Genomic DNA, 26,468 nt, shown 5'->3' on the forward strand with positions numbered 1-26,468 from the left:
CCTGGCCGTGTTCGCGGTGCCCACCTCCCTACAGGCTGCCGTGGGCCTCACGGAGTAACGCTGCTGCCCGTGCGCTTGCACTCCTTGCTCTTTGCCCTCTTTATCCTGTGCCCCTTTCTCCTTCACACACAAGGCAGGAGACACAGCCAGCCGTCCAGCTGTTTCCAGAACAGACCACTGCTCATCGACCGGAATAGCACCCACTCCCCGCTGTCTGACATGTCGGAAGAAAGACCTTGATTGATTTTGAATGGTTACACCATTTTTACCAAAATGGAAGTTGGGAGATATTTTCATATTCATCTTGTTAATGCTTTTTCTAATTCTTGCCTATTAAAAATTTTAAATGCCACTACTATAATCTAAGAAAAAAAATCATCTCATTTTAACTGTAAGAGTACATTTGCTTAACTCGTATACCTTGGACTTCCCATAAATAAAATGTAACCCTGATGTTTAGATCAACTTACTTTGAGCATAATCCAGATATAAAGATACTTTCTTAAATGAGGCATTTAAAAAATAGATAATTATCTGCAGAGAAGACTGTCACTTTATCTGTTTTGGTCCTCTGCTAAATTCTCAGAACCACAGTTTTGTCTTCAAATGAGTGTTTTAAGATTCCACATCCTCGAGAAGTTGCTTGGTCCGTGGTGCTGGGCATCCCATCGTGTGTTGACTTGAGCAACAAGTATTTGTGGGGACGTGTGCAGTGAGCCCTCTTTTCCCCCCACACTGGATGTGTACACTGGTGTGCCCTTTTTAGACAAGAATCTTCTTTATTACTTTTATGTGGTGTGCCCTTTTTAGAGGGCACTTTGGTGGCATCTAACCCGATTGAAAGTGCACAGAAGGCTGCATCAGTGCTGCTCCTGGGGGGCGACAGTGGGGGCAGTTCATCTGGGAAGGGCCGCGGTGGAAGTGTCCTGTCACGTAGTTGAGCTGTTTAAGGGAACGAGGCAGAAAGCGCGCAAGAGTTACGAAGAGAAGCACCGGGTCGCCCGCATTATGCATAATGTGATGTGGCTTATACCTGGCTTTAAAGCGCTGTTTCTGTCAGTGTGCACATGTGCACGTGGGCACAGACACACAGGAAGAGGCCTGCGGGGAGAGAGGCACAAACTGTTAGCGGCGGCCCCTTCTGCCTGCGGTGCTGGGGTGTGGGCGAGAGGAGTGTGTGCCTGTCACTCCTTACTCTGTGTATTCGTGTTCTCTGATATCGTTTACATAGTTCAAGAATGTTGCAGCTGCGTGACTTTTTAACTGAAAGAAGAGCTTTTAAATGAAATTAATTTGGTATCATTCCTAGAATATGGTGACAGATTTGTTGCTGTTTAATCTTTGCAGATTCAGAAAGGAATTCTCTTCATAAACTTCAGTTACTGGGGAAATCGTTGGCCAAACACAGTACAGTTATGTTACTAGGATAGTTATCTGACCAGGGTGCCTGAAATAAAATTTTTCCAGCTTTATTGAGGTATATATAGTCGCTCAGTCATGTCCGACTCTTGCAACCTCATGGACAGTAGCCCACCAGGCCCCCCATCTATGGGATTTCCTAGGCAAAAATACTGGAGTGGGTTGCCATTTCCTCCTCCAGGGGATCTTTCCAACCCAGGGATCAAATCCGTGTCCCCTGCATCAGCAGGCGGATTCGTCACCACTGAGCCCCCAGGGAAGGCGTGATTGTAGAAGTCTAAGGTGTTCAGTGTGTTGATTTGACACGCACATACTGGCAGCTGATCCCTCATCACTCGACATCATTACCCTTTCTCTGCTGTGAGCATTTAAGATCTACTTTCAGCAGCTTCCAAACCTGTGATGCGGTGTCATTAACCATAGTCACTAGACCCCCAGGACCTGTTCACTCTGTAGTCGGGGGCTGGCCCGGCCCCTGGTGCCCCCCACTCTGCTCTTTAGATTCTACGTGCAAGTGACGCCACCCAGTGCTTCTCTTTCTCTGTCTGACTCATCTCACTCACTGCAGCGCCCTCAGGAGCCAGCTGTGTGTTTGCAGATGGCAGGCTCCCCTCCTCTGCTCAGGGCTAAGCAGCACCCCACTGGGTGTGGGTACCACGTCTGCATCCGCCCACCCACTGTGGACTCCCAGCTTGCGTCCATGTCTTAGCTGCAGTGAGCATGGATGTTTGGATCTCTATTCAGGATCCTGTTTTCGTTTCCTCTGGGCATGTACCCAGACAGGACAGCTGGGTTCTGTGGTGGCTCTGTCTCACTCTTTGAGGAGCCTCCGTACTGCTCCGTGCTGCCCTCCGTGGTGCTCGCACCGTTTTGCATCCCCACCGGTGATGCTCAAGGCTCCCCTTTTCTCCACACTCTCATCAGCACTTGCTGTCGCTTACCTTTTTGAGGATGGCGATTCTGACAGGTGCCAGGTGGTATCTCATTGTGGTTTTGATTTGCATTTTCCTGATGATGAGTAGTTTTGTTGAGCACCAAGGTCCTTAAATATTTATTAATTTCCTATAACAGACAGTTATGGAGCACTTAACAAGTGTTTTTTCAAAACATATACACAGCATTCAGTTAATTGTACTGGCAGAGTAGAGTCTAGCCCTAGTACTTAAAGTATAATTTTACGTTTGGCTTTAGAAAGTGTGCTGTGAGCTAAGTATAAAGAATAATGTACATCACAGTCATCTCACTGCCCAGAGATCCCCGTGTCAGTGTTTTGCCCGTGACTAGCCTTTTTCCGTATGTGCTCACTTACTCACTTGCACATTCGTTCAGTGAATATTCGGGGGGCATCTGTCATGTGCTGGGCACTGCCTTGAACACTGAAGAGAGTGCTTCGCGTGGCTCTGTCCTTTTGCCATAGAGCTGGCCGGGTAAGAGGAGGAAGCCTGGAGGGTATGGCATTCGATGAAGCTGGGGAGATTGAGGAGGGCCCTGATCAAGCACCTGCTTGCAACCTGTAGACAGTCTTTCCCTAAGGGTGGGGAAAGTGGGGGAAAGGGTGCTACATGTTGAGAAGTTTGACTTAATAAGTCGAAGAAAAGGGGGATTGTATTCCAACCAAGCGGTGAAAACATTCGAATGAGAGTAATTATGATGAAGATGGGCAGGAGTGGGTGGGCTCAGAGATGTTTAGGGTGCAGACTCTGCAGCCCTGAGGAGGACTTGGTGTGGGAAGGGAGAAAGAAGGGGCACGGGGTGCCCCCCAGGATTCTGGTTTGTCCCCTGCGATGGCAGTTGTCTTTCAGGGAGGTGAGGCTGGAAGTGCATCAGGGTTGTGGGGAGGAGGACTGGTGCAGGCAGAGAAACACACGAGGAGATGCTCGAAGGCCACCGCCTCGGGACAGTCACGCGTTCCCGAGTCACCTGACAGGGGCGGGTGGCAGTCTTCACAGAGGAGACACACCAAGAGTATCTGGTGCCGCTGAGAGGTCAGGTTCAAGGGAGGCTACAGAATCTGTTTGATTTAGTACATAGTCGTTGGCGACTTGAGCAGATGCAGTTTCGTGCCTGCGTGCCACGCGGGAGTGGACTGGGAGTGGAGGGCTGGGACCGGGTTGGTGGGGGAGGCCGCGTGACAGAAGCCTGTGCGCCGGGAGGGTGAGGGCGGGGCGGGGCCTGGCTGATGGCGGGGCGGGGCGGGGCGGGGCGGGGCGGGGCCGAGAGCAGGCCGAGGAGGGGAGTCGGGTGAAGCGCGTGCCTTGTGCTCAGTAGGACAGACTGGAGCAGGCTTGCTTACTTTTTAAATGTTTTTAGCTTTTTGGCCATGCTGCGTGGCATGCGGGATTTTAGTTTCCCAACCAGGGATCAAACCGAAGCCCCCTGCATTGGAAGCGCAGAGTCATAGCCACTGGACCGCCAGGCAGTTCCTGAGCTTGTTCAAAAGCCAAGTAGGGTGGGTTCAGCCTAGGGGAGAATGAATGTGTCGGAGAAAGAAATATAGTTGAGAATGAAAGCTGCTGAGAGGGTAACACACAACGCAGCCCATAGAGGCTATAAGTGTTCTCATTGCCTTTTTTTTTTTAATCACAAATTTCGGTGAGTGACTGATATCTAAAGCTGTATTTCATAGGTAACACAGAATAAAATTCTCCTTATCATTGCTTGTTGGTCAAGCTTTACCTGATTTCTCTGCTGACTTTCTTGCCTCTTTTCAGAGTAACTACCTGGTGTTCATGGCCGAGCTCTTCTGGTGGTTCGAGGTCGTGAAGCCCTCCTTCGTCCAGCCCCGCGTTGCTCATCCACAAGGAGGTGGTCAGTGTTCCTGTGAACAGACAGGATGGAGAGTTAAAACAACCTCGACTGATGTTCTTGTACAGGAAGGCCTGTGACTGTCTCATGTTCTAGCTGTTAGCCTGGATAAATTCTGAATATTTTAATATTTAAAGCCATTTAGTTCTCTGTTGAGTGAGACACGCCTTAGGGGAGGAAAAGGAGGTGGCCAGAATAGCCCTGAATTCGAAGGCTTATGTTGTGGAACTTATAGCTTTAACTGTTTTCCCTCTGTCTTCCCTTTGCATCTTTTATTCCCACCCTTAGTTTTTGTTCCCTGTTTTTTAATGTTTTGGTTTTTAATGTTGTTGGCCAGAAGCCATTCAAATTATGGCTTGGTTCTCATCTGTAATCTGAATTTGCCATTAAGCCATGAAAAGGCTTGGGTGTATATATATATGTATATATATATATATATATACATTTAAACCTAGTAAGTTCTGTGATTGTTACCGTATCACAGTCTATTGATTGCTCATTATAAGGACACTAACAAGAAATAAAGGGGTGAGTTACCATAAAGATCTCTGGAAATAACAGAAAAAAAAGAAAAACTTCTTACGCTTTCTGTAAAGCAAACCAGATTTTCCACTGGCTTCCATGGTAAAACCAGAGGTTTCTCTCTATGGGGAACGAACAAGTCCAGCCTCAGGCCTGACCCCCGGGAGGGCTTCCCTCCGCGGGGCGGGGCTTCGCCTGCGGCCGGCGTGCCCCCCACGCGCCCCGCGACTGCTCTGCCTCCCCGCTGCCTGCCGGCTTTCCTTGCAGCCACAGTTTTGTATTTTCCCTTATTTCTCCGCATCCCCACCCACTCCCCTCCTCAAAAGAAATCAAAGGAAAAAAAGAGGAAAGAGAAGAAGGAAGAAGTTGGGGGCGAACTCCGCACTCACTTCAGTGAGGAGAAGTGGCGTCCCTCAGCGCCCCCTGCGCCCAGGCCGCGTCTGCAGGACACGCAGTGACGGGTGTGAACCTGCCCGGAGGGAGGCATCACGCCACGGCGCAGGCCTGTGGACGCGCCGAGCCCCTTGCGAAGGCCGCTCGGGAAAGCCAGGGTCTTCCGTGGTGATCGCAGCCAGAGTCCTACACCTCTTACCGTTAGCACAGTTTTCACATGCAGTGCTCTGTGTGGTCTCCTCTGTGAAGCCCACTACTCAAAATATTCGACAGTTGTTATATTAGGTCTCAAAAGCAAAAAGCTAAATGAGAGTTATTTGCAAAAACGTAAACTATAGCTGTGCTTTAGTTATTAACCAACAAAATTCTGCCTCTTTGATTGATTACCAAAACACCAACTATTTCGTGGACGTAAAAGTGATCGTGTGTAACAGCTCTGTGAAAGCTTTTGCAAAATTGAATACTCGTTTAATTGTCTGTATTTATTTTATATTAAGCCTTCCCCCCCCCCATTTAGCCTTAATCAAGTGAATTTTATAGGCCAGAACACTTCCAAGAAGTATTTAAAGAAGATTTGTCCTTTTGAAAAATTATTTAAGGAGAAAACTAAATATACTATGATTCTCTATAAGGAATAAGAAAACAGAGTAAACATTTACTTGCAGTTCAGAATCCTTGAAGCGGTGGTGGAAAAAATAAATTCTGAGGTTTTTGTCTTTCCCGCAGCTGAGCCTGTGGAGGATCCGCCGTCAGTTCCTGTCCTGAATGCTGCCCAGGAAGGCACCCTGGACAGCTCTGACCTCACGCCAGGGTGAGTCTGGACGGCCATCCCAGTCACTTAAGAGATCAAGAGTATTACTACATTTCATGAGCGTTTTTACAGTTTCAGTTGAACTTTGAACTGAATAAGTTAAAATTAACTTAACCCCATTAAAGCCTGTTTTTAGGTCAGTGTCATTGAAATTTACATGAACTGAATGTTTCATAAATAGGCTTTTATGAGTCACACTGAAAAGTGGGAGAGTATTATCCTAAGGTCCAAATAATCACCCTAAAACTAAACTCTTGCTGCACACCTTGTTTATAATTGAGATCATATGAGGCTCAAATGATAGGTAATTCTTAGGCCTCAGGGGGAGATTTTTAAATCTATGAGACAGTTTTCCCTGTTTGGTTTGCTAGTTACTGCAGCTGTTGAGAGGTCACAATGGAATATTTATTGTACCATTGAATATTTAATGCTTTAGTTCTTAATATCAGGAATTGAATTCAAAGCCAGGTAAACATTTAATATCAGGATAATCCTGACTTCTGACCCAAGTATGTGATAGAGATATTAATTTGTTTTAAAGTGTTTTTTAGCAGATCCTGTAAGCACTTTTAATGCATATTTTTTTAGAACCTAAAATGTGTATTGACTTTGAACTCCCTAATTTATTAATATATGATTTTTTTATTTAAAACCGAAACACTTTGTGATTTTTTTTTAGAAATTCAAGCCAATCTATTTAAAATACATTTTTTAAATTATAAGTAAGAAATTGAAAATAGTTTCTGCATGAATTCTTGGTTTAACCTGAAAATGTGAACACGTACTGAAGCTGTCGCTCCTCCTCACATCTGAGAAGTTTCTCTCCACTGTGTCCTGACCAGTGTGGACAGAACTGTCACCACCCTCTTACTGCTCTCACAGGGCTTCTCATCACCGTGAACCTCAGGGCCCTATAAACATTTCCTGTGAATTAGGAAAGCACATTCATCCCCCTGCCCTCGGGTTTACCCCCATGGATTTTCTTACTTCCATTAAGCTCCCTGTTTCGTACTCGTCACTGAGGTTTACCACGAAGGAAGGGGTGAAGCTGGAGTGCGACTGGTCCAGGAGCTGCTCTGTGGCGTCCCATGGGAGATTTCTTTCTACACGTTACTTCCTCAGTGCTTTCTGGGGTTGGTTATGTCGTGACATTCCCTGCCTTGAAATTTAGAAAACACTCAATATCCCAGGTCATGTCTCTTGTCGTGTTAAATCTTTGAAACCTTCTAAACTCTCCACTAAAAGCCTGGGCCGCTCCACAGCCGCTGCTTGTAGCCACTGGGCAGACAGCCCTCTGCGTCTCCAGCGCTGGTGAGTGTCTTTCCCTCGGGAGGGCTCGGCTCTCTCCTCTCAGGTGTCTGAGCGGCCGCCTTTCTCCTTTTTCCCAGCAGAACTCCTAATGCCCAGATGGCTGTCTGACTTCTTTTCCTCAGTGGGTCACTTTGTCGCCCTCTCATGTCTGGGAGTTTCTGTGTGGCCCATGTGAGTTCTCCCACTGTAGAACTTTTGAGGAGGGATTCAAGGAATGCTGTTCTTCCTGAGAATGTTGCAGCCACATGTACAAGTGTTATCACGGCTGAAGAGTGATCTCACGAGTAAACAGTCGAAGAAGATGGCAAAGCAAGACGTTTGTAGCAGCTGCTGCACACACATGGCCACACATGGCCACTAGCGTGTCCACACCCAAACCCTCCATGCAGACGTGAAGTGAGGCAGTTATGGGAACATGCAACAGTTTAGCCAGCACTTGGGGAAGAAGAAAAGAGTGAGCATATTCAATAACAACTCGCCTCGTTGAGGACACGCTTGGCAGTCGGTGTAAGAAGGGCAGAGGCTTGGGAAGGCCACTGGAGGGGCTGAGACACACCCGTGATGGGGAGCAGCGTGGCCGTGTCCCTCAGCTTCCCTGTTACCGAGGACACGGGTGAGGGGACACGTGATGTGCGGGGTGGGCTGGGCGCGAGGGAGCCAATGAGAGAGGAGGCTGCGCCTGCTGCGGGCATTGCTTCTGGAAAGCTCTGTGCAGCAGCACTCGCTGAGCAGTAGGATGCACGTTGAGGTTTGCCTCTGAATCCATCGGTGCTTGCTCATCTCCTCGGTTTGCAATAGCTGAAAGGCAGTGTGGTCACAGAGAGCTAGGTCACTGCACCCTGCCCCTGGCTTGTTCTCAGCTCTTCTGACGGGCGTGCTGAGTTTCACCTACTAAGGTCAGCTGTGGTGGACTGAAAATGTAGGAAGAAAAAGATTAAATTTTGGCCAAATGTCATCATGAACTGAGAAACAGACTGTCTAATCCCCTGCATTGACTGGAATAGGGTGGAATTCAATAAGGAGAAATGTAAGTATGTTAGAGACATTCACACAGGTCCGTGTGCAAGCAGGTGTCAGGCTCTTTGGCAAGAAGTGATCATACTTGTACTTTTAGAAATTTAGATTTGACCAAAGTACTTCAAGCTGATGGTTTTCATTTAGCTTCTTTCTCAGTTTTTCTACTTATAAAATGAAAATAATGTGCCATATCTTATCTCACAAGGACACTGAGTTGTACTTGAAAGTAGTATTTTAAGCTCCTGGGCTAAAAAAACATAAAATACATAAAGGTTCAAATAATCACAGCCATTCTTTGGTTTAAACAGTATGTTTCCTAAATTTTTTTTTCACTTAGGATGGAGAATCAGAGGTGGCAGTGTTGTTTGTGACTTCAGCTGCTGTGTGTTAAATTTGTCTGAAAGAGCTAGAATGTGACGTTCTGCTTGTCTTTTCTGTTGCAGTGGGGAAGGAGCTGCGTTTACATACTCTCGTCCCCACTTGCCTTCCAGGCACTTACAGCCCCAGCCTCCTCCTTCAGCCTCAGGTAATGTGTCTGAGAAAGCTCGGAAAGTGCCGTGTGCATGGTTAACAAGAAAGTGATTGAGAATAAACGCAAATAAACAGTGTTCCGTATACACACCGAAGGCTTTCTGCTTCTCTGTGCTTGCTTTTCTTAATAAGCTTATCCTCATTTCTCCATGTGTATCTCTTTACCTTGTGTGAAATCTGTTCAAATGTTTTAAGTTAAAATCGTTTTACACAATGCCAGTGACTCTTCTTCTCATGCATTTGAAGGAGGAATAAGAAGGTCTTCATCTATGTCCTATGTCGATGGCTTCATAGGGACCTGGCCCAAGGAGAAAAGGTAAACAGGAGGCTCACTCAGTGTCCTCGCCTTAGCAAGAAGCACTCCTTCCCCGTCCCACCACCCCTGTTGCTAGCCCGGTGACGGAGGGCCGTGGTGACTAGTGGGTGTCCCGACAGCCTTACCCCCCGCCCCCCGCCCCTCCCAGGAGGCTGTGATTGTGAGCAATGAGGGCGAGAGGAAATCACACTTCTCAGTGATATCAGATCCTGTCTTTCTGGGGTTAAGAGCCTTCTCTCTTTTTTCAGATCGTCAGTGCATGGAGTCTCATTTGATATTTCTTTTGATAAAGAAAATCCTGTGCAGAGATCCACCTCCAACCGAGGAATCACTCGCTCCCTTAGCAATGACGGGCTCGCCCTGAGCAACCACCGTACAGCCAGGAATGCCCGGAAGAACCTGGCCTTCAAGCCAGTGGATGGGGAGGAGCACGGGGTGGGCTCTCACGGCGACCTGGCCACCTACGCGTCCCGGAGCGCAGGCGCGCTGAACTCCAACGAGAAGACGCACTACAGGCTCCCCAGCGGAGCACTGCCCAACAGCGTGCTTCTCGACGAGCTCGGCAACCAGGTGGGGACACCGAGCATTGAAGAGGCCTTGCAGATAATCCATGACACCGAGAAGCCCGTCCACACCCCGAGGCCCGACCAGCTTGCCAACGGCTTCTTCCTCCACAGCCAGGAGCTGAGCTTCCTGAACGCCGGTGTCCCGCGCAGCCAGTCCAGTCCGGAGAATGTGGGGGACACTCGAGGGGCCTTGAGTCCTGTCACAGACACCACGGAGGTGGACACGGGCATCCATGTGCCCTCGGAAGACATTCCAGAAACCATGGACGAGGACTCGTCCCTGAGAGACTACACTGTGAGCTTGGACTCTGACATGGATGACGCGTCCAAATTCCTGCAGGACTACGACGTGCGGACGGGCAGCGCCAGAGAGGCCTTGAGCCCCTGTCCCAGCACGGTCAGTACCAAGTCCCAGCCCGGGAGCAGCGCCTCCTCCAGCTCCGGGGTGAAGATGACCAGCTTTGCCGAGCAGAAGTTCAGGAAGCTGAACCACACAGACGGGAAGAGCAGCGGCAGCAGCTCTCAGAAGACCACGCCCGAGGGCTCCGAGCTCAACATTCCCCACGTGGTGGCCTGGGCCCCGGCCCCTGAGGACGGGGGCCTCCCGCACGGCCGGGACACCACGCAGCTGCTGGCCTCCGAGGTGGTACACCTGAGGATGAAGCTGGAGGAGAAGCGGCGGGCCATCGAGGCCCAGAAGAAGAAGATGGAGGCCGCGTTCACCAGGCAGAGGCAGAAGATGGGGAGGACGGCCTTCCTTACAGTGGTGAAGAAGAAAGGCGACGGGGTCTCCCCCCTGCGGGAGGAGGCAGCGGGTGCGGAGGATGAGAAGGTATACACGGAGCGGCCGCCCGAGAAGGAGCCGCAGAAGGCGAATGGGCCGAGGAGCAAGTCCCCGGCGGACCCCAAGGAGGGCTCGGAGAGCCCTGCGGGCAGGTGGCCGCCAGCCCCGAGCGCGCCCGGGGACCCCGAGGGGCGGTGGAGCCCAGCCGGGCCCGCGGAGGAGCCGCCGCAGGACGGCGAGCTGCTGGAGCACACACGCTCCATCGAGAGGCTCAATGCGTCCCTGCACGCGCTGCAGCGGGAGATGCGGCGCCTGGCGCTGCAGCAGGAGGCACTGATGCACATGCGCGAGCAGCAGGCCTGGGTCATCTCCCCGCCGCCACCCTCCCCACACCGGCCTGCGCGCGAGGCGCCCCGCCCGGCCCACGCGTCCCCGCAGGCCGCGCCCAGGAAGAGCGCGTCCTTCTCCGTCAAAAATCAAAGGACTCCCAGGCCCAGCGAACTCAAGATCACGCCTCTGCACCGCACGCTGACGCCCCCGAGGTCTGTGGACAGCCTCCCGCGGCTCCGGAGGTTCTCCCCCAGTCAGGTTCCCATCCAGACGCGGTCCTTCGTGTGTCTGGGCGACGACGGAGAGCCTCGGGCCCAGGAGTCCGGGCGCAAGGATGGGGCAAAGGAGGAGGAGGGGTCGGCGGGGCCTCCAGAGCACGGGGAGGCCCAGCCCCCGCCCTCCGTGGCCCCGGAGGGCCCGGCCGCCCCGGCCTCGGAGGTCGCTCACCCCGCACCCAGCGAGGACCCCGCGAGTCAGCCCGCCCAGCTGCCTTCCAAACCCAGTGTGCCGCCTGCTGCTCCTAAGAGCGCTAATCTGATTGAAGTCTCCCTCTCAGATTTGAAACCCCCTGAAAAGGCTGATGTATCTGTTGAAAAGTACGATGGAGAAAGTGATAAAGAACAAGCGGATGAGGACCAGAAAGTGTGCTGCGGCTTCTTCTTTAAGGTAAAACCGCCGGCCCGGGCCTGGGCCTCTTCTTACTCCATGCTTCTGGCGCGCGCGCAGGCTTCTTGAGCAGCAGGACCTCTGTTAGGCTCTGCCCGTAACCCTGGGCCGTGCCCTGGGCCGACCCTTTGTGGACTGCGGTTCCGGGCAGGCACTCTGGTTTCTGAAGCAGTCTTTCATCCCGTCGTTGAACGTGGGGAGACCTGCTGTTTTTGCCCCCTGTTTGTGTCTCTTTTTCACCAAAGCCTTTTGAGAACCAAGTGATTCACTCCTGCAAAAGGTGCTCTGTTGCCAGTTGATAAAAATGTTGGCATTGCCCCCAAATCTGTTTTTTTCCTTAGTATTGACCATCTTCCCATACACTTTTTTTTTTTAAATTTTAAAACCTGACCAGACCGAATCTTGCAAGACGAAACGTTAGAAATGCAGTTTTCGCAGTTGCCCTGGAGCAGCTCCTCTGGGAGCACTGAAGAGAGCGTAGCTGACGACCCCAACCTCAAGGCTGGTGTTTGATGTGACCTACGCTTACAGGCTGCTGAGCCAGCTAACCCAAGTCCTGCACAGTATCACCTTGTGATGGTGACATCTGGACACGCACCATCGGTGCTAGAACAAGGAAGGCCTCGTGTTAAAGGTTTTCTCCTGTCATCCTTTTTCTCACCTTATATTTGTCTGTGTTTTCCAGACTGTGCAGGGAAGAATGGTTTCTTATCACAAACATGTACATGTGTGCTGCTCATGTTTCTTTTCTTAAAAGGTTAAGAGACCAAGGGATACCGTTCCTAATTCTCCCAAGTTTAGAATGTAGATAGAAAGACAGCCTTCAGTGGCAAAAGTCTATACTTGCAGATTTTCTGGAGTCCTGTTGGAGTCAGAATTCAGAAGTGGTTACAATCGCTTGCTTTGGATCATTAAATATTGGGAATGGGTAACTTACTTTGAAGTTGGTTGTAGAGAGATGACTCTCTGGGCCCTTTTAAATGTTTAGAAACTTAAATGTGAGTTGTGTTTTTTGTTTCCCAACTGTGTGAGACTGCTGTTAATGTTTTTTAACAGACTACTGCTGTAGACGGTAATTGATGTGTAGAGACCTTACTACCTCTGCTCCCTCCGAGAGGAGAGCAGAGGGGGTCCTCGGGTATCCACCCGTGCCCTCCTTTCCTCACTCTATCTTTACCGCCTGGTGCTCAGCCCTCAGACCGTGGTCGCAGCTCATCACGGGCTCCCCGCGTCTGCCTGGTCCCTTCTTCACACCGGCTCTCGGGAGTGGAAGTCCACGGGACCTCTTACAGATGCCTGTTGGATAAACTGCAGCCCCTCGGCGTGTGATCGGGGCATTCCCAGAGGAATCCGCTAATTCGCGGGTCCACCCTCTCCCCGTAGCTCCCTTCCGAATGTCCTGTCAGGCTCGCTTTGGTCCTCCTGTGTGCCGCAGCCCTGCGTGGTTCTGGGGGTAGATGGAGTGTTCTCCTGTGTCTCCTGCACCCTCAGGTTCTCATAGTGGCTGCTGGCCCGGCCTCCCCAGCCACCTTGTGGCTGCTGCTGCCACAGCTTCTCTTAGACCGTGAAGTCCTGCAGGCGCTGTGTCTTCTCATCCGCAGAGTGTGCGCAGCGTGTCTGGCGTGGACATGTGTGTGTTTGGCCTGGCTATTCACAGGCTGTCTTCTGACTCTCCATTCTGAGCACAGCTGTGGCTGAGTGTCTGTGCCAGCACCTTGCTGTGCCCCTTCCTCCCCCCAGCTGGTAGGGGTCTAGAAGCTCCTTCACCTAAGGAGCCCCGTCTTTTTCACGGTTCGTGTCTTTTGTGCCCAACACTGTGCTGGGAATGTGTCAGAACTAATTCTCCAGCTGGTTCCTCCTGACTTCTGAGAACTCAGGCCCTGAGAGTCTGCTTAGGAGCCAGGCAGGCCCAGGAGGCCCAGGGCCCACCTTCTAGCTAGTCCTGGGGTCAGAAGTATAATTACACTCGCCGCCTCTTCTGTGGGAGAGCCTGCAGTGCAGCGCAGAACCAGCGAGCAAAGTGTCAGAACCTCCACTTAAAAAAATGGTGCAGCAGGAATTTCGTTTATGTGATACAACTTTGGGTGGCTGTTTTTTTGGTGCTTTTTTTTTTTACTTTTCTACATTAAGCGTGTATTTTAAATACAGCTTAAATGGAATTTTAAAATGTGTGGAGAAGCTCTCCACTCTGTAAATTATTTATCAGGGCCCAGAAAACTTTTTCATTTTTTCCCCCATTTTATGGTGTTCTTTGCTGACTTCCTAAGTTTCGAAAACATGTAATCAAAGAAGTTTGTGTCTTTTGTTATTTGTAAAAGTATTGCCTCTTTAGTTCATTTCTTCCTTCATCCTTTTGGAACATGTCCATTTGTGGTGGGGTTGGAATAAGATTCAGCGGGTAATTTGGATTCTCAGTTCTAAGAGTAACCACTACCTGTGGCCTCAGCCATTGAAAATGAGGACATTGGTACCTGAGTGTCCTCCTCCTCAATGAAATTCATTCCCTAGGATGATCAAAAGGCAGAAAATGATATGGCCATGAAGCGGGCAGCTTTGTTGGAGAAACGATTAAGAAGGGAGAGGGAGACGCAGCTTCGGAAGCAGCAGCTGGAAGCCGAGATGGAGCACAAGAAGGAGGAGACCAGGTGCGGCTGCCGCGCGGGGAGGGCGTCCCGCCGGCCCGCGCCGGGCGCTTGGGGACCCTTCGAGGACGCAGTGCTGACCCGGGGTGCTGCTTAGAAGTTCATTTATTCAAGTATTGGTTGCATGTTTTTATCCCAAGCTTGAAACATTAACTTTAAATAATTTTCCTGGGTTTTTCTCACACACACACATTTTTTTAAAGTAGTAATTTATTAATGATATAATGACCGCAGTTGTCCCAGGCACACGTTAAATGGAGCATTTTCCAGGTGTTGACTCGCTCACCCCCTCACGCACGCTCACCTCTGCCCACAGGCACGCTCACCGCCCCCCCACCGCGCACGCTCACCGCCCCTCACGCACGCTCACCGCGCACGCTCACCCCCTCACGCGCACTCACCGCCCCTCGCCGCACCTCCCCTAACCCTAAGCCTAACCCCCCCCCCGCCCCGCCCCCCCCATGCCTGCGCAGTAAGCGGCGGCCCGCTTGGTCTTCAGGCGCAGGACAGAGGAGGAGCGGCAGAAGAAGGAGGACGAGCGGGCACGCCGCGAGTTCATCCGGCAGGAGTACCTGCGGCGCAAGCAGCTCAAGCTCATGGAGGACATGGACGCCGTCCTCAAGCCCCGGCCTCAGGTGGCCCGGCAGAAGAAGCAGCGGCCCAAGTCCATCCACAGGGATCACCTCGAGTCCCCCAAGACGCCCGTGAAAGGCCCCCCAGGTAACGGGCGCGTGGTGAGGTGGCTTAGAGCAGACCCCAGCTCGGCAGTGGCACGGAGGCGCAGAGGGCGCTGAACTGGGCAGGAAAGCTTCCTGCGAGTGGAGCCTGTTGCACGTGCGTGCATATGGCCAACAGCACACTCGAGTGCTCACATCCAGCCTGAACACGAGCCCGGTGGGCGCTCGCCCTCACATACCATCTCCTGGGTTGTCACTATAGTTATTCTGAAACTTAAGAATTACTATACTTATTCTATACCGATTTATACGCTGAATTCTATACTGAATCACTATAGTTATTCTGAAACTGAAGGAAAATAATGTAACACTATTTAAAGAGAACTGTTTAAAAAAATAAAATAGACATAGAAAACAGATGCCAGAGGGTATTGGGGTGTGGTAAGTGTTAGGATGCTGGGTTACAATATACCCATGACTATAAATTAGATAAACAACAAGAACTTACTGTACAGCACAGGGAACTATGATGGGAAAGAGTCTGGAAAACGTGTGTGTGTGTGTGTGTGTGTGTAACTGAATCACTTTGCTTAAACCGTAAGCTAACACAGCATTGTAAATTAACTGTAGTTCAATTTAAAAAGTAAAGAGAACTCCACCTTTTGTAGTCAGTGAAAAGTTTTGATACCTAGTATTGGCTGAAATTAACAAATTGACTTGCTACCTGGGAACAGTTCAGTTGATCAGTTGTGTATGACTCTTTGTGACCCGATGGACTGCAGTGCGCCAGGCTTCCCTGTCCATTACCAACTCCTGGAGCCTGCTCAAACTCATATCCATTGGGCGGGTGATGCCATCCAACCATCTCATCTTCTGCCATCCCCTTCTCCCACCTTCAGTCTTTTCCACCATCAGGGTCTTTTCCAGTGAGTCAGTTCTTCGCATCAGGTGGCTGAAGTATTGGAGTTTCAGCTTCAGTCCTTCCAGTGACTATTCAGGACTGACTTCCTTTAGGATGGACTGGTTGTATCTCCTTGATGTCCAAGAGACTCTCAAGAGTCTTCTCCAGTACCACAGTTCAGAAGTATTAGTTTTCTTTACAGTCCAACTCTTACATCCACACGTGACTACTGGAAAAACTATAGCTTTGACTAGATGGACCTTTGTTGGCAAAGTAATGTCTCTGCTTTTTAATATGCTGTCTAGGTTGGTCATAACTTTTCTTCCAGGAAGCAAGCATCTTTTAATTTCATGACTGCAGTCACCATCTGCAGTGATTTTGGAGCCCCCAAAAATAAAGTCTATCACTGTTTCCATTGTTTCCCCATCTATTTGCTGTGAAGTAATGGGACCAGATGCTATGATCTTAGTTTTCTGAATGTTGAGCTTTAAGCCGACTTTGTCACTGTCTTCTTTGACTTTCATCAAGAGGCTCTTTAGCTCTTTTTCGCTTTCTGCCATGGGATGGTGTCATCTGCATATCGGAGGTTATTGATATTTCTCCCGGCAGTCTTGATTCCAGCTTGTGCTTTATCCAGTCCAGCATTACCTGGGAATTAGATATTCCTAAAATATATTTTATTATTCTTGTTAGTTTGTTAATTTTTCTTTTTTTTAGTTTTTTTCTTATAAGCACTCATTTATTACCACTTTATTTTGGACTGATTAATGTTATCCTTTTTTTCTCTCAGTTTTGTTGAGATGTGATTGGCGGTTAGCACTTTGTAAGTTTAAGATGCGCAGTCTAGTGATTTGATCTGCATATATCGTGAAGTGGTGCCCACAGTAAATCTGCTGAGCATCCATGATCTTGAATAGATAAAACACCTCAGAAAAAGAAAGGCACGTTTTCTCCTCGTGCTGAGAACTCCTAGGGTCCGTGTCTCGGCAGCTCTCGTGTGGCGCGCCACCGCAGCGTCGGGGAAAGGGTAGGCGGAGCTGCCACCGCGCCCCCAGGCCTGCGTGCTGAGGACGGTGCCCCTCCATCCAGGCGCCTCTCCCCCGGCCCTGGCGGCCACAAATCTGACCTCGTTCTCTATGAGTCTGCTTGCTGTTGGCGCACAGTCAGCCCACAACACTGTGTTAGTTCCTGTTATGCGACAGAGTGGTTCACAGCGATCTCCAGGCTTAACCTAGCTGTCATCAGTCACTGCACAGAGCTTACGTAGTGACTGACTGCGCGCCCCACACCTTACACGTCAGCTGCCTGACTCATTCATCTCGCAACTGGAGGCTTGTACCTCTCAGTCTCCTGCACTTATCGCATTAGTTCTCAAAAGTAGGCTCCTTGCCCATTTTGAATAGGTTGTGTGTACATGCATGCAAACGTATTATGTGTTAGAAAGGGAAAGGAAACTGTGCGAGCTCAATTGCCATGCACCGGTGTTGCCTAATGAACACTCTTCTCCAGCTGCCCCTTTAAAATTTCTAATTTTTGTTCAGGATCACAAATCTGTTGTGTCTTTGCAGTCTCGAGCCTTTCTCTGGCGTCACTGAACATGGGAGATAATGAGAGCTTGCACTCAGGGAAGAGGACCCCGAGGTGAGTCACAGCGCAGGTGTCTTCCTGAGAACACAGCGTTCTCAGCAAATGCACCGTAATCATGGGCGGTTGTAAGCTTTGCTGACTAGGACAGTCTGAGTGTCTAAAACACACAAACATGGAGAGGTCCGTTCGTCTTTCGGTTTTTCCTTTTGGGTTTAGAGTAGTGGCATCGGTAGGATAGTGCCCGTAACGTGGCCAGCCGCTGCTGTGGTGGCTGTGTTACAGCCGAGCTTGAAGCGGAGCGTCCTCGTGTGCAGCGCGCCAGCCGCTCTAGGTTCCCCCTCTTGTGACTTAGGAAAGCGCCTGTGTACGCTCCCTCTTTCTCAAGGTTGTGTTGGGTTGGCCAAAAAGTTAGTTTGAGGTTTCAAACCACCTTATGGAAAAAAACAGAATGAAGTTTTTGACCAACCCAGTGTATGTATTAGAAGCTAAAAATCAGTATTTCCTGGTCTTACGAAACATGTTATAACATAGCACCCATATAAAAAAAGGTTCCTAGTGAAGGTCGTCAGGTACTGTCGGTTGTCCTGTGGGAACCTCTGTCCTCCACAGGTACTCAGGGGGGTGCCCACTGAGGTCTCAGCTCTGCGGCTGTGAACACGACAGAATGACCGCCATCTTCTTCTTTTTAAGCCTCTGAGTTGAGTTTGGTTGGCACTCACCTTCGTCCTCCTGAGCCCTAGATGTTTCTCCTCTATATGGGACATTACAGGGCATGTCTTATGTCATTCAGATCAGAGTCTGTAGAAGGCTTCTTATCTCCGAGCCGGTGTGGGAGCCGGAATGGCGAGAAGGACTGGGAGAACGCCTCCACCACGTCGTCCGTGGCCTCAGGGACAGAGTACACAGGTGAGTGCCCGCCCGTCCTTGGGAAGCAGTTGGGCAGGGGCTGAGACGTGGTGCGGGGCGCGCTGCCCTCAGAGGGCCGATCGGAAACGGTGGCTAAGGCAGGCGGCCTCTTTCAGGTAAGTCAGTGTCTGTGATAAGCTTCCAGTCAGAGTGGTGGCGACTTGTCCCAGTTGAATTAGCTTCAGAAAAATAGCAATAGCCCTCAGCCCTCAGCCCCCCGCTTCTCCCTTAGAAACCCTGCCCATCTCTGTGTTGTAGTCTAGGTCTGAGGCTGTCTCAGTTTGATCTACAGAGGTCCCTCCACCCCACATCAGTCATGAGTGCGGGGAACACCTCGGCTCCGCCAAGTGCTTCCCCTCATGAGGGCCTTCAGGGTCTGGAGCAAGCGTTGAGAGGCTCTGAAAGATAAAGGAAGGCCTTAGGTCCAGGAGGGCACCTGGTCTCTCTCTGTTGGGGGAGGCGTTGTCGAAGGAGAAGCACGCAGAATACCACGTGGGTGAGAACTAAAGCAGCGAAGCAGGAGAGAAAGTGGGAACGGCCGAGGAGAGGTAGGCAGGAGAGGTGACCGGGGCCACCTGCATCCCGCTGGCATCTGGCTGACCCCCAAGTGGTGCCTGAAGGCCCAGGGGACAGAGCTTGCTGACTTCCCCAGAGTTGTTTCCTCCCTACCCTGTGGCTCCAGCCGGCCCAGCAGCCTGTAAGGTCAGTGCAACAGCCGTGTCTGCCGGGCCCGGGGGAGCCCAGACCTGCGGGGCTGTCAGACACACAGTGAACCTTCCAGGAATTACATGGCTGCAGCACCACTGGTAGCTCTGAGTCAGCCATGGTGGGAGTGATTTATTCCAGATACAGGTAAACACGACAAATCAGGGCTAATTGTTTTCTCTTCCAAAGAACTGGTTTCTCTGCATGCTTACTGAAGGCCTCCTTGAGGAGGTGAGTGCGAGGGAGGAGGGGCCTTCTCAGGTGCAAACATTCCAGGAAAGTGGCAGAAAGTGCTACCCTCCAGGCCACCTCAGGAGGCTGGAGGAGACCGCGAGGTGTAACCCCGCAGATAAAACCGTGTCCTGACGTAGCAGGGCAGAGCTTTCATGTTAGAGTTTGATCATGTGGAGACAATTGTATCATTTAATAATGCTATACAAATAGTACTAATAAGTAGTATTTCTGATTTAGCAAAGTTATTTTTACTGTTATTGTTATTAAATTCTTATAGGACCAAAGCTCTTCAAAGAACCCAGTGCAAAATCCAATAAGCACATAATACAAAATGCTTTAGCTCATTGCTGTTTGGCTGGAAAAGTAAATGAAGGTCAGAAGAAAAAAATACTGGAGGTAAGCATGTTTGCATGAAAGTTAGGTTGGGCAACGTCTTAAAATTGTAGGAATCTTCTCTTTCAATTCAAGAAAAAGCATTCCTTAGGGACTCCTAGAATTTCAGCCGCATATGAAGGGCGTGTAACTATGTTTTCATTATTAGACGGACTTAACTCTCAGATGGGATTCTGGAAGACTGCACATTTCATTCAAGACTAGGCATAGACTTAAGATGAAAATATAAAATTATAAAATAATTTCTTCCCCAGAGTCACTCAGTCACATTTCCTAAGCGTAGATTACGTGATTTGCGTTTTTTAAAATGGAGCTGTGTCGCAAAGGAGATGGCCAGTGCCTGGCTGCCAGCGGTAGGGACTTAGCAGATCCCGCAGACCCTGAAGCTCCTCCAGGGCCTTGATTCCGGCACAGCCAGCAGGTCCTCAGCCGTGAGGGGCCTGCACACGCTTCAGTCCCAGCGTGCTGGGCTTGCATTACGTGCCCCTCACTTTAGCTGCTTAGGAGTTTCGGTTTTAAATTACGCGTCACGAAATGTAGCACAGCCATGTGAACGTTCCGTGTTCAGCAGAATGTTTAAGGGCTTTTGTTGTTGTCTTGCTTTTGTTTGTGATCCTGAAGGAAATGGAGAAGTCAGATGCCAACAACTTCCTGATCCTGTTCCGGGACTCGGGCTGCCAGTTCCGGTCTCTGTACGCCTACTGCCCAGACACTGAAGAGATCAGTAAGCTGGCCGGGATAGGCCCGAAGTCTGTCACCAAAAAGATGATCGAGGGCCTTTACAAATACAATTCTGACAGGAAACAGTTCAGCCACATACCTGCTAAAACTCTCTCTGCCAGTGTTGATGCGATCACCATTCACAGCCATTTGTGGCAGGCCAAGAGGCCAGTGACGCCCAAAAAACTGCTACCCACTAAAGCATAGGAGCTGGGAGATACCTGCTTCTGAACGTTCATGGTAAGTTTGCACTTCGTCCCTCCTGCCTATAGAAATCCTTTCTAATTGCCAACAGACTTCTAGTCATTGAAACTGGACGTTCAGCCCTGTTGTCATGACAACTGGAATGTAGACCGCAGTGCTGGAGACACACCGAGGTGACAGGCCAGGTGATGGCGGGTGTCCGGCTCACTGGTGGAGGTTTGCCTGCTGGGTTCTCGATGCAGCAAAGCGCTGAGTTCTCGCACGCGCGCACACTAGTTGGCGTGTGGCCAGGATCATCAGCTGTGTGTTTTTGTTTGTTGCTTTTTTTTTTTACTTTTTAATGTACATGAGTGTCTTCAGATGGTTTATTTGGCTGTTTTTCTCCCCTGGGAGTCTGTTCCAGGATGACGTTTGTATTTGGTTTCATGTGGAGATCACAAGAGTAGGAAGTAGACCCTCGGAGGCGCCACGCGCCGTTCTTAGGGCGCGGAGAGAAACACTAGTCCCGTGCTTCAGCGGTGCCAGCGCGTTGGCCAGATGACCCTGCGAAGCACGCACAGGTCTGTGTTTATTATTCACTCAAGTATTAACGTTTTCCTATGAAACAAGAGGAGTTGTAAAGAGCTGCTATAGTTCACTTGAAACCACGTGAGCTTAACCAAGAAGATGTTATAAGAAGTTGCTGATTAAATCAGAGCTGTTTTTACACCACTTCTGGCCAACTCAGAATAATTTAGATTGTTCTTTTAACAAAAAGGCCTTCTGTCTCTTTTGAAGCATGTCACTTTATAAGCTGGCAGAAATGAGCGACACTTTGAGTAGTCTGAGCCTGAAGATGGAGGACTTCCTGCCACACGCTCTCGAGAGGTCTTTCCGTTGTATTTATAACTGATAGAAAAGTTATATTTAGAGTTTTTAAACATGTACAAAGGGCTACGTTTTAATTTTTAAATAGCTTCCCATTCTTTCACTGATTCTGAGTTTTTTTTCTTTTTCATCCTTTTCAAGTGGGACAGCCTCGATTAAGTACACACTTGAACTCTTCCCTGTGTGATTTTTGTTCCTTGAACAGTGCAGAGGGTTAGTTGGGGAAAAACTTCATTCTCAGGAAAAGACTTGAATGATTCTGTGACCTTGTTATGTTTCAGTGTTGTGACAACATGTAAACTTAGACGGAAAGACAGTATTGTAGCATATATGAGATGCATAGTCTGTTTTCTTTAATGGGAAGTAGAGACAAAAATATATACATTTCTCTAATTGAGCTGTTCAGAGAAATTAACTAATATCTCATATGATGATGTATCCACTTATTTTTTAAAGAGAGTAGGAGTGAGGTGTTCCTGGACTGTGCCTCTCTCTTACTATAAGGCCTTCGGCATCAGTGCGTCTGGCCTATCAGCATCTTCTCAAATGCTGTCAATATTTTACTGTAATTTATGTTCTTATATTTATGTATATTTGTTTAAACTGTAAAAAAGAAAATTTCACAGATCTTTTTCCAATACCTGTGCAAGAAGATAATGTGTGTAGCTCAGAACTATTTGTGATCTGCTGTTTGCATGTACAAGACCAGGATATATGTAACTCTTATATTTTAAGTGTATACATATTGTGTATATAATATATGAAGATTAAAACTGAGGGATTGCACATTTTACCTTTCAGACAACCATTTCGGTCACAATTAGAAGGAAATGATTGTCAAATAGATTGACTAGTTTAAAAAAATAGTGAACCTAATCAAAATGTGGTAATTGTCAAAAGGAGAGTTAAGAAGCCTTCAACATTACTAAATTTGTTCTTTTTAATCAACGAAATTGCCCTTATCAAAGCAGTCTTCTTGGTGATACTACTTGGCCATTAAATTTTTTTAAACTGAATGCAAGACAGTGGAGGAAGTAACTGTGAATCCAGACAGGACCACCCTTTGTTCTCAAGTCTGCGTGTGCCCAGTGGCGTCTGCAAGGCCTAAAGGTAGAGGGTGAATACCGCCCCAAGAGCTCCTGGCTCTCAGCGTGATGGTTCACTTTATTCATGCAGAGGAATATGGATATATTTAAGTCTGTGGGTTTTTTTCAATTATGTTTTTAAAATTATACAAATGAGAATTATGCTATTTCGTAAAGTCTGGAGATAGTCCTCAACTTATGGAAACACGTTGGTGCTTCTCCTCACGGAGGCCACGTTGCTGGATACTCGCTCAGTTGAGTCTGCCAGACCCTTGTCGCAGTCACCAGTGCGGCCTGCCAGGTTCTGCCGTGCGACAGGCGCTGGGAAGCTTTTCACCCCCTCAGTTGTGTCATGACTGTCTCAGTTCAGTTGGCTGTTTTTAAAGCCAAAGCCAGCTTTCTAATTGTGGCTCCGTGGACACTTGGGGCGATGCACAGTGTCTGGTGTGCTGCCTGTCCACTCGGGAGCGTTGCTTACAGGTTTTTTACGATGCTGTGCTGTAAAGTACTGTCCTATTTGCTACTTCCTGGTGCAGTGTAGTTCTTCCCCTTTCATTCGAATAAAAGCATGGCTCCGAACGTCCTTTTCTGTCTCTCGACTAAAATACGGGGTCTTGGGGCCAATGTTTGAACCTGGGCAAACGCGTCACTTGGTTTTCCTGTCTCTCAACCTCTGTTTAAATTGAACAAGTGAGGTATTCATGAGAGGTGATTAGTACTAGAAGTTGAGTCCTGACTTAGTGTGGAAAGTCTGTCGCTGTCTGTGCTCAGCTCAGACGGTCTACACAGAGGTGCAGAGACGTTTGTGCTCACCTTGCATTAATTTTGCCTGTATTTCTTCCCTTTTTTTGGTGAATTGATAATTAAAATGCCAGAATTAACCCTCTGCGCCTCTACAAGTGAGTATCTGCTGAGCTCGCCCAGCTCCGGCAGCAGTAGGAGCCAGGCCTCGACAATCATTCCATAAGCTTCACTTTGATTTTGCGGATTCTCCTCATTCAGACCAGAGCACTTACAGAAAAACCTAAAAAGTGTGTGAAGGGAAAGTGTTAGTCGCTCAGTCGTGTCCAACCCCGTGACCTCTGGACTGGAGCTCGCCGGGCTCCTCTGTCCATGGGACTCTCCAGGCGAGAGTACTGGAGCGGGCAGCCACCCCCTTCTCCAGGGGGTCTTCCATGGATTGAAAACCCGCATCTCCTGCATTGCAGGCAGGTTTTTTTACCACCTGAGCCACCAGGGAAACCCACCCCTACTTTCCAACTAGAGATAGTTTTGCCCTCAAAGTAAGAGCGCTGCGGCGGCTTTTCTGGTGCGACGCCCTCTGGTTGGCGCTCACTGTCCCTGGGGCCTGGGGGCAGCTTGAGTTTGCAGACTGCTATTACCTGAGGGTGGGCTACTCCCCTCCTTTCTGGCCCCAGCTCTCCTGCACGCAGAGTCTCAGGGCTCCGCCCCAGGCCCTGCCCGCCCGTGCGCTTTCTGCCAGGCCTAGACACCTCCATACAACCTGGCCTCCCCACCACCACTGTCCGTCTCACCCCTCACCCAGAAGTTCATGGTCTTCCACAGCTCAGCCAGCTCAGAAACCAGTCCTCGACCTTCTGGGCAGGTCCGCGCCCCCAGCAGCCGCCAGTCACTGAGGCCAAGCCTTTGAGGGCTTCCCTTCCTCCTCTCCGGTCCAGCACCGAGGCACCCGGGCCAGGAGTCCCCGCACATTGCACCCCCCGAGCCTCCATCCACCTCAACCGCTGCCCGAGCCGCCAGGACGTCTCTTCTGCAGGGGGGACCGGGGTCCCGATGCCCCCGCACCCCTGCAGAAGCCCGGCTCAGCCCAGCTGTGACTGAAGTCCTCCCGGGCCTACCCGGCCGGGTCACAGCAGCCGGCAGGGAAATCCCCAGTAGACACTGAAACTCAGGCATGTGTGGCATTTCGAGATAAGTCACAAAGTCGCTGTGAGAAAAACCCAGCCATCAGGACCTTCTCAGGTTCCTCGGCTCCTCACGTTTGTGCCAAGTTGGGAGAGTGACTCCGGACGTCGCCCGTTCACCGTGGTGCCCGGACACAGCCTCAAGGCCGACCTGGCCGCACTGGAGATGGTGCCGGGTCTGCGCTAAGCGTGCTCCCCAGTAAGGCGGGGGCAGCTGGAGAGCGAGCACCCCGTCATCGTCATCTTGTCTTTTGTTCACTGACAGGTGGGGTGTCCGCCCTGCTAGGATGGGCAGCATGGCATGGGGGGGCAGGGTCGAGCAGGGCCCAGGCAAGAAGGGCAGGCTCACGGCAGCGAAAGGGCCGGCCCCTGCCCCGCGCTCCCTCCCAGCCACCAGTCCTGCTTCGGTGACCAGAGGCGGGCTGAGATCACTGGGAAGTGCTGGCAAGCAACCCTTGTGGGCTGAGTAATCACCACCCAGACCTGCAACTTCCTCTCCAAACACGCCCTGGGGCCCTGTCCTGCCAGGGGACTTCCCTGCTGCTCTCCTCTCGGGTTCCAGCCCCGAAGCAGGAGGTGGAATCTCGCTTTCCTTGAAAGCCACCCTCTTCGTCTCACCCCTGACCCGCCGCCCCCAGGCCAGCAGTGAGGTTGCGGCCCTGAGACACTTTCACTCTGAGTCACCAAAGCACTTCCCCAGGGACGCTGAGCCATCCTACCCCTTCCCAGCCGCCGGTCTCGTTTGTCCCTGAGAGTTTCTGAAACCCTGCTCCACCCCTGGCACCCAGGGTGGGGCTGGCCCTGGGCTGGGGAGCCTGCGGTGGTGTGGGGGCGGGGGGGGACCACTGCTGGCCTTCCCCGACACCCTTCCCCGCTCCACGTGCTGGCACCCGTGCGCGCACAGCCACATACACACACGGAGGGCTCGGGAGCCTGGTGTGTGAGGAAGCACCCCCGGTCAGTGGCCATGAGTGAAGGCAAGGCCCCCGTTTCTAGCGCCCTCGCTGTCCAGAGGCTGAGGACACACCCGCCTCTGCCACCACGGGCCGCAGGCCCGCGTGCTGCCACCAGCCCATGCCTCGGCCCGCCCGCTCAGCTCTGCAGCAGAAGCCCCCTCACCTGTGGCACTCACCACCGAGACCCCAGCCCCAGGGACCTGTGCTGGCCCAAACCAAAAGCCCCCAGGTGGGGATGACCTCTCAGGAGGTGTCCAGGACAATCTCAGACCATGACCCTCCACCCACTTTATGCACAGACACCTGGGGCGGGGGGGTGGGGAGGCAGGGCAGCCGAGCCTGCAGCTCCCCAGGGGGGCAGGGCTGGACTGGGGTGCAGAGCTGCTGTGGGGGTGTCCCCCCCTGCTGTCCACGAGTCCTCCCCCGTCACGCAGGCCCTCTCCTGCCTGCTCTGAGACGGGAGCTGGAGCCCAGCTGCACGTGGCAGTCAAGCTCTGAAGCGGACATGGACGCCAGCCTCTCCCACCAACAACCCCACCTGTGTGTTCACTGAACACACGCAGACACGAGGACACGGCATGGTGGGTGTGTGCACAGTGAACGCAACATCGCGGCACAGCGGGGCTCCTACAGATAGCTTTAATGTGATGGTGTTGGGAAAGTTAGAAATTAAAAAAAAAAAAAACCATTTATGTGGATTTAAAAAGATGATACAAACTTTTAACAAGAAGATTGAAGGGGCCTCCCTGGTGGTCCAGTGGCTGACTCTGCACCCGCAGTGCAGGGGGCTCAGGCCCCACCCCTGGTCGGGAACCAGATCCCGAGAGCCGCGTCTTAAGACCCAGTGCAGCCCAATAAATACATTCAAAAAATAAAGTGCCTGTTTCTAGATCATCAAAGAGAAAGTAACATTCTAAATTCTGAAATTGCTTAGAGCAACCAATTCCACTATGAAAAAGTAAAACAAAAATTTTAAATAGCTAAGGGGAAAAGTCTGGAGAGATACTGGAACCAAATGGAATAATGATTTATTCTAAATAAATAGTTGATATAAATTATTAGACACAAGATTATAATAGATAAATGTGTGAAGGACATAATTAGTTCACATGAGAGGAATTACATCTGGAAACATTTTCAGTCTTACTGTTTTCAAAGAAATGTAAATTGAAGTGAGTTACCACTTTACCTCATT

General features: G+C 50.4%; 1 protein-coding gene and 1 long non-coding RNA gene across 10 annotated transcripts in view; one reads left to right on the forward strand and one right to left on the reverse strand.

Annotated features, from left to right (window-relative positions):
- CAMSAP2 (calmodulin regulated spectrin associated protein family member 2) overlaps positions 1-22,975 on the forward strand; it is a 96,795-nt gene extending 73,820 nt beyond the window's left edge. For 3 of the 8 annotated variants that reach the window (XM_069544989.1, XM_069544993.1, XM_069544995.1), the window contains 11 exons: positions 4,131-4,227; positions 5,866-5,950; positions 8,722-8,804; positions 9,056-9,125; positions 9,374-11,471; positions 13,980-14,116; positions 14,613-14,833; positions 17,260-17,332; positions 18,069-18,184; positions 19,401-19,519; positions 20,138-22,975. In XM_069544989.1, the coding sequence (XP_069401090.1) occupies positions 4,131-4,227; positions 5,866-5,950; positions 8,722-8,804; positions 9,056-9,125; positions 9,374-11,471; positions 13,980-14,116; positions 14,613-14,833; positions 17,260-17,332; positions 18,069-18,184; positions 19,401-19,519; positions 20,138-20,443 (3,405 nt within the window). In that variant the 3' untranslated portion in view covers positions 20,444-22,975. Of the gene's footprint in view, positions 1-4,130; positions 4,228-5,865; positions 5,951-8,721; positions 8,805-9,055; positions 9,126-9,373; positions 11,472-13,979; positions 14,117-14,586; positions 14,834-17,259; positions 17,333-18,068; positions 18,185-19,400; positions 19,520-20,137 lie in introns of all 8 variants that reach the window. The other 5 variants (XM_069544992.1, XM_069544994.1, XR_011247577.1 and 2 more) reach the window with 4 other exon arrangements.
- On the reverse strand, positions 757-5,975 carry LOC138416194 (uncharacterized). Of its 2 annotated transcripts, XR_011247578.1 has the most exons (7): positions 5,799-5,975; positions 4,096-4,237; positions 3,713-3,879; positions 2,733-2,861; positions 2,361-2,481; positions 1,034-1,101; positions 757-942 (listed from the first exon to the last, which is right to left on the reverse strand). It is a non-coding gene; the product is annotated as an uncharacterized lncRNA (long non-coding RNA). The 2 variants fall into 2 exon arrangements; XR_011247579.1 differs by lacking the exon at positions 5,799-5,975 and having other exon boundaries at positions 760-942; positions 4,140-4,284.
- Positions 22,976-26,468: the final 3,493 nt, after the last annotated feature.

The sequence above is a fragment of the Ovis canadensis genome, chromosome 12, assembly GCF_042477335.2.
Source record: "Ovis canadensis isolate MfBH-ARS-UI-01 breed Bighorn chromosome 12, ARS-UI_OviCan_v2, whole genome shotgun sequence".
NCBI lineage: Eukaryota > Metazoa > Chordata > Mammalia > Artiodactyla > Bovidae > Ovis > Ovis canadensis.